At 43.7% G+C, this 7,171-nt stretch overlaps 1 protein-coding gene across 1 annotated transcript in view; it reads right to left on the bottom strand.

Annotated features, from left to right (window-relative positions):
- Positions 1-2,580: 2,580 nt before the first annotated feature.
- kctd7 (potassium channel tetramerization domain containing 7) overlaps positions 2,581-7,171 on the bottom strand; it is a 12,344-nt gene continuing 7,753 nt past the window's right edge. The window contains exons 2-3 of the mRNA XM_015022981.1: positions 5,989-6,167; positions 2,581-4,820 (exon numbers count right to left, since the gene is read on the bottom strand). Of these exons, the coding sequence (XP_014878467.1) occupies positions 4,444-4,820; positions 5,989-6,167 (556 nt within the window). The 3' untranslated portion in view covers positions 2,581-4,443. The remainder of the gene's footprint in view (positions 4,821-5,988; positions 6,168-7,171) is intronic.

A 7,171-nucleotide genomic window follows, 5' to 3' on the forward strand; every position in this document is an offset into this window, starting at 1 on the left:
AGCAGCGAACAGGCGCGTGGCCAGCAGCGAACAAGGGTGTGGCCAGCAGCGACCACGGTCGCAGATGGCCAGAAACCGCAACCCTTCCCCCAGATTGTGCTGCCCTGGGAAGAAGCCTTATCATTCAACATGAATCTGTTCATCTGTTCTGCTTGGACAACTTTATTTTTTGAGCGTGGTCGCTTGTGTTTTCTAAGTAATTTGTGACTCTTATTTATTTGTGCAGCAGCTCAGGTCATGAAATGTTGGTCAGAATCCACCTCAGATAAATCCGCCTGTTAATCTGCTGATAAATCAGATAAATGTCAGCGCAGCATCTGTTTGTACAATCAGACAGCAAACACCTTTTTAAACACGTTTGACAAGCAGCGCGTGCAGCATATGGCTCGGCTATTATTGTGTTGCCATGACAACAGCGGCTAAGTGTGCATATTCATTCAAACGGTTGAGGAGCTGCTCTTCAGTCGGGTTGCCAGGTTGGAGACGTCGTCCTGAAATCCGCTGCGCCTGGAGAGAAAATCACTGAAAGTCTGATAAAATAATGCAAAACAAAACAAAGCAGAGATAAAACATTTATGGTTATATAAAGTACACTTTATTAAGCAGCGAAGGGAAAGATACCAAAATATTACTGAGACACGTAACAAAATGCTGGCATGAATATTTTTATTTAAATGTATAACTGGGAGAAACAAAGTTATAATTATGAGATACATCAGCCTTGATTGTGTCTTATTTATTTACCGTTACCTGAATAATCAGATTTTAATCAGTGGTGGAGTTTTTAGTTCATTTTCTACTGTATTTATATTTTTGTTTGTGTTTTGTATTTTGACTAAAATTCAACTGGAAAAGTCATTACAGTCATTACCAGTGAAGACGCTTTAAAAGCTCAGAGCTAATTTCAGAACTCGCGTTACAGAAACACCAAGGCTACAGGTCTTAAGCATTTCCTTTTTTATTAAGCATATTTATGCTCAGTCAAGACTTTAAATAGAAATATAAATGCAAGTCTGTACTTGCATTCAAATGCAAGTACAGACTTGCATTCAAATGCAAGTACAGACTGTCTACAAGTGTGGAAAGGTTTAATTTAGTCTCTCCTGTTGGTGCGGAGATATCTATAGGACTTCTAGTTAACCAACTTCGTGAATCCGCCATTTTTATTTCTCGCAGCGATTTTGTAGTCTAAATTCAATGATGCCGAAGGCAAAAGTAAATAAGCTAAAATGTTAAGTTGTTGGGTTAATTAATCATCATAATTCCTTACACCCCACACCAAGACCTCTTCCAGGTTCCTAGCTAAATGTTGATTTGCTTGGAAATGTACTCACATCCGCGGGAAAAGTCCTCTGTTTTCACAAAGTACTGCAACTTCCGCCGGTATAAAGAAAGATTTACAGAAAGACTTTTTCTGACTGAGGGTCATTTCCAAAACCGTAAGCTCCAAATACCACTAAAATAACATCGAACTTTATTCTAGACATGAATGCTGTGTGTTGATAATCAAGTTCTGGCTATTGTTTTGCTAGCAGTAGCAAACAATGAGCTAACGTGACCACTAATGGTAATGTTAGCCCTGAGTGCTAGCTGTTAGCTCCTTGAGGACAAACCATACTGTGTGATTTTATAGCATTATTATAAACAGCTTGGCTGTGTTTGTCTCGGGAACACGTGATTAATGATCCATAATTAAAATGCATTCAGTGAGTCAGTGACGTTGTTGTTGCTAACTCGTTAGCCTCTTTAACAAGACGTTCATCCAGATTGTGGTGAATTAGTTTTTATATTTATCTTAAATGGTATGTTTCAGAGTCTGGTTTCTCCAGTTAATTATTATTTCATTATGAAATTATTTGAAGATTATTTAAATAATTGATTAATTTGATTAATTGTTTCAGCCGTACTTTATAGACCTGAACTGAATCATTTAATTGCAAAAGAGCAGGATTTAAGAGTATGAAATAAATATGTACATTTATTTAGAATATATATATATATATATATATATATATATATATATATATATATATATATATATATATATATATATATGGGGTTAGGGTTAGGTATAGGTATGTAGGGTTAGGAGCTTAGGTGCAAATTCAGTCTGGAAGACTCTCTAGCCTCACCTGCCTCGTCAATCAGCGCCTCCTCTCCCTGGATCTATCAGCACTGGACCAAGCCTCATCATGGCCAATCATCGACCAAGCTCCAGTTGATAAGGACCTTCATCCATGGCCTCCTCCACTTACCAGCTGCGATCAACCCATCTCCACCTTCAGCTCCCAGCTCTTCAGGCCACATCCTTCTTCGCCCGGCGCCACCAGTACCGGCCTCGGGGGTCTACATTCCTATGCAGCATCAGGAATTTTTTTTCCGAGCTTATCGCAGTTTCAGCTCGATGTCCTCGGCCTGAACGCCAAAGGACTTTAATGTTTACTTGTCAATAAACTTTTTCATCGCTTTCTGTCTCCGAGTCTCTCCAGTCTGAAATATATATATATATGTATATATTCTTTTTACGACTTTTGTAAATGTTTTCCACAAACCTTAAGAAATAAAAGCAGAGAAATCCTATTGCAGTTTAACAGTTTTATTGTACCACAACATAAAAATTATGTTTTCATTTTTTAAATACAGACAAATAAAAGACAACTAGAGATCTGGAGCTTCCTAGAAGCTAAAACAAACATAAACAGCTATATAAAACATTAAAAACACTGGAAGTCACAAAGATCAGTCATGTTTCAGGGGAAGAATGTAGTGCTTCAGCATTATGTGGCAAATTAATAAAATCTGAATAAATCTGCTAAGTTGATTCTTATAATCAATTAAAACGGATGACGTTAAATAAGACTGTTCTGTTACAATCGCATGGTGCTCAGTAATAGTCAAGTACAGCAGGACTCAAGTGATGGAAATGACAAAAGCTAAAAAAAAATATATATATAAAAAATTTTCCCTGAAGGTGGCGCTATTTTCTAATAAACTTCAAACATCTACAGTGGCTTCAAAATTTACCGCTGTGTCAAATCTCCAGCAATGCAATCCCTTAAAACAGAGAATCTCCTTATTTTAGTGACCGATGAAACAAAAACACGCTAACTTTTGCTAAACCTTTCCCAACGCTCCTTCAGCGACGCGTAAAGAAAATATATCTCACAGTTCACCTGACACAAAACCTATAGGAAAATATCACATCTGACGTCACGTCACAACATCGAACCATTCCAGTGAACTCACTACAGCAACGCGATTATTAGCTGTGATCAGAACAAAAAGCTGCCGATGGATCGTTATCGATCCCGGTTCATTTCATCCATTGATCAGTAAGGAAGCGTCGGGCTTCCTGGTGGAGCGTTAGGGCGTCCAATCAGACGGCTGGACGTTTCCATGGTTACTCCTCCAAACGGAAACCAGCGAATCTGATGCTGACGGAAAATAACTGCTGAAAAACGGACCGAAGACGATGTGGCTTCACGAAACGTGAAAACAACGGCTCCACCATCGTCTACACCAAAAATCAGTTTAATTATGCTGTATTTGCATAGCTGGTTGATTTGTTGGGGTAAAAACAAGCTGCAGTTTGGCCCTGAATGGGAAACAGATGTGTGTTAAATTAAAGTTTAGTTTTCCTCCCCAGAGAAAGGATTCCTGGCTCGGTGTTTGCAGGATCACGGTTTTCTCTTTCCATCAGATAAATCTCCTGTTTCGGTGTCACTTCCTAGAGTTCAGCAAGGAGAACCGTCTGGTTCTGCTGGTTTCTTCCCACCGTCGCCTCATTCAGGAGGCTCTACAATACCCCCAGATGTTTAACTAGGGTTAACTTGGTTTGGGTTTCATGTCATCTGTAGTAATTTGGACCCGACTGAACAGAAACCGATCCAGAGATGAACTGAAAACATTGAAATGTTTGGGTTTGTCTGAAACATGGAGTATTAGAGCCAGATGCCAGAATAAAATCGTAAAATACCAGAAAATGACAATAAAGACAAATTATTATTAGGATGAAGCTGTTTTCTAACTCCTTCACCAAAAATAACGAACATTTAAAGAAGGAATGTTGAGATGTTGTTTTGGTTTTACAGATATGAAATATCTCGTTTCAGCATCAGATCATCGTTGGTAGCAGAACGTTGCTGCTGTCCTCAGATCAAAGATTAAAAATAACGTTTCTGGTCATTTTACGACTTTATTATGGTTTTAATCTGCTAATTATTTTATTAAAAACCGTCACCGTCTGGCCCCAACACTCTGTCATAATCTCGTTTAAATGTTTCATGTTTCTGATGAGTTCATGATGAAGGCGCTGCGTTTAAACCACAGGAAACGGGAAGCAGATTTAAAGGGTCACATTGTAAAATCCTTTCAGTTTGATTAGAAAACAGAGTTAAAAGCCGTGTTCTGGGTTCCGGTTCTGGTTCCGGTCCGCTCCGCCTATCACCACCAAGTGATCTTGAACTCGTAGATGGGCCTCTTGCAGTAGTAGTGGTTGATGAGGTGCTTGTCGCAGACGCCGATGCACTGCTGCTCTGCGGCGATGCCGCGCTGCGCCAGGTCGCTGACGATGCAGTGCAGCAGGTCGTAGACGTCGGCCACAGCCTCCCACGGCCCGAATGACACGTCCACGTCGCAGTGGTGCTCGAACAGCTTGGCGTCGCCGTCGGCGCGCTCGAAGCGCAGCGAGTTGAAGAGCGGCCGCTCGTACGGCGTGATGGGCATCTCCTCCTTGTAGACGCACACCTTCAGCTTGGCGAAGCGCGCCTTCTTCTGCATCGCCCGCAGCTTGGCGATCTCCACGATGCGCTCCAGATTGTCTGAAATCACAGCGGTTCAGTGAAAACACGTTAATGTTCAGCAACTCCTATCAGCCTCGTAGAGAAACACGCTCAGCAGCTAAATACTAAATATAAAAACAAAAACAGCTTCTAGGAACTAATAAAGTAAAATGCTACCTTGTTGCTATGGTTACACATAACAACTAAAGTAAAAGTAAAAGCCAGAGGGAATAATTAACCAAACCAGTAACACGTGTAATTAATAGTTATTATCTTAGCTTACAGCTCTCATAATATAATAATCATTGATAATAACAGATTAATCTGCTTAAAGCCGTATTTTCCTCTGACTGTTGGTGATTTTACCCAGAATCCTCGGCTCATCAGGCTCTTTGCTCACCACCTTTAAATTTTGCATGTTGCTATAGATAAAAGATTTTATATAGAGTTTTTCTGCATGAAGCTCAAATCTCTTTGTTGTTCATGGCAGCTTGCTAAGGTTTCCCACCCTGTGAAAGTTTCTATGTTATGAAAGAGCGGACCTGCTAATGCTCTGTAACCTACCAGTGTTAGCTTAGCCTGGCTGCCTGGCTTTTTCTTAGTTTTTAAAGTGAATTTGATCTTTTAAGGCTTTAATTTTAGACACATGAATTTAAGATTTTTTAAGGATTCACGGTCACCCTGTAGCAGAAACCCACCCAAAAGACAGAAGTATGCCACACTTTTCAGACATTTAAACCAACAGTAGCCATGATGAACGGTTAGACGTGTTGCTGTTGTGAAGCTAGCCACTAGCAGTGTTAGCAAAGCTACCTAGCAAGGCTAGCTGTGTTAATGAAGATAGCCACTAGGCGTATTAGCAAAGCTAGCGGCTAGCCATGTTAGCGGAGCTAGCCTTGTTAGTGAAGCTAGTCCAGGGGTGGGCAACTCCAGGCCTGGAGGGCCTCCTGCAACTTTTGGATGTGTCTCAACTTCAACACACCTGAGTCAAATAATGAGGTTGTTAGCAGGACTCTGGAGAACTTGACTGCACTGAGGAGGTGATTCAGCTGTTGGATTCAAGTGGGTTGGACCAGGGAGACGTCTAAGAGTTGCAGGACACCGGCCCTCGAGGACCAGGATTGCCCACCCCGGAGCTAGCCTCTAGCTGTGTTAGCGGAGCTAGCCTTGTTAGTAAAGCTAGCGTCTAGCCTTGTTAGCGTCAGACCTCTGTAGTAGGGCAGCAGGTCGAGGAAGGCCTGCCTGACCTTCTCCCCGGTCAGAGGCTGCGTCTCTTCCAGGCGATCCAGCAGCGGCCCGATGGCATAGTACTGCGCCTCCCGGTGGACGGACCGGACCCGGTCCCGCTGCGGCAGCTCACCTTCCCGCAGGAAGTTCAGGATGTCCCTTCAGAGGGAAGAAAATTACTCTGAAATGCTCAGTTAGGAAAACGGAACTAAAACAGGTAAAGTAAAACCCTAGAGAAACAGTAAATATATTTTAAAATTAATAAAGACAGATTACGATCGCGCAAATGAGATGTTTTCATTTATTACATGAAAACATCTCAGTCCCTCTCCTTGGGATGCCACCTTATCGTGGTAGAGGGGTATGAGTGTCCCAATGATCCTAGGAGCTATGCTGTCTGGGGCTTTATGCCCCTGGTAGGGTCACCCAAGGCAGACAGGTCCGAGGTGAGGAACCAGACAAAGCGCAGCCTGAAGACCCCTTATGATGGAAAATAACTTTGGATCTGGCGTTCCCTCGCCCGGAAGCGGGTCACCGGGAACCCACTCTGGAGCCAGGCCTGGAGGTGGGGCACGATGGCGAGCGCCTGGTGGCCGGGCTTGCACCCACGGAGCCCGGCCGGGCTTAGCCTGAAGAGGAGACGTGGGTCCCCCTTCCAACGGGCTCACCACCTGTAGGAGGGGCCAAAGGGGTCGGTTGCATTGTGTTACGGGCGGCAGCCGAAGGAGGGGACCCTGGCGGTCTGATCCTCGGCTTCAGAAGCTGGCTCTTGGGACGTGGAACGTCACCTCTCTGGTGGGGAAGGAACCGGAGCTAGTGTGCGAGGCTAAGAGGTTCCGGCTAGAAATAGTCGGCCTCACTTCTACGCATGGCTCTGGTTCTGGAACCAGTCTCCTTGAGAGGGGCTGGACGTACTTCCACTCTGGAGTTGCTCACGGTGAGAGGCGCTGGGCTGGAGTGGGCATACTTGTTGCCCCCCATCTTGGCGCCTGTACGTTGCGGTTTACCCCGGTGAACGAGAGGGTAGACTCCCTCCGCCTGCGGGTGGGGGACGGGTTCTGACTGTTGTCTGTGCTTACGGGCCGAACAGCAGTTCAGATTACCCACCCTTCTTGGAGTCCTTAGAGGGGGTACTGGAGGGTGCTCCTCCTGGGGACTCCCTT

The sequence above is a fragment of the Poecilia latipinna genome, unplaced genomic scaffold (genome assembly GCF_001443285.1).
Source record: "Poecilia latipinna isolate Pla-1442-1.1 unplaced genomic scaffold, P_latipinna-1.0 Scaffold3159, whole genome shotgun sequence".
Classification (NCBI taxonomy): domain Eukaryota; kingdom Metazoa; phylum Chordata; class Actinopteri; order Cyprinodontiformes; family Poeciliidae; genus Poecilia; species Poecilia latipinna.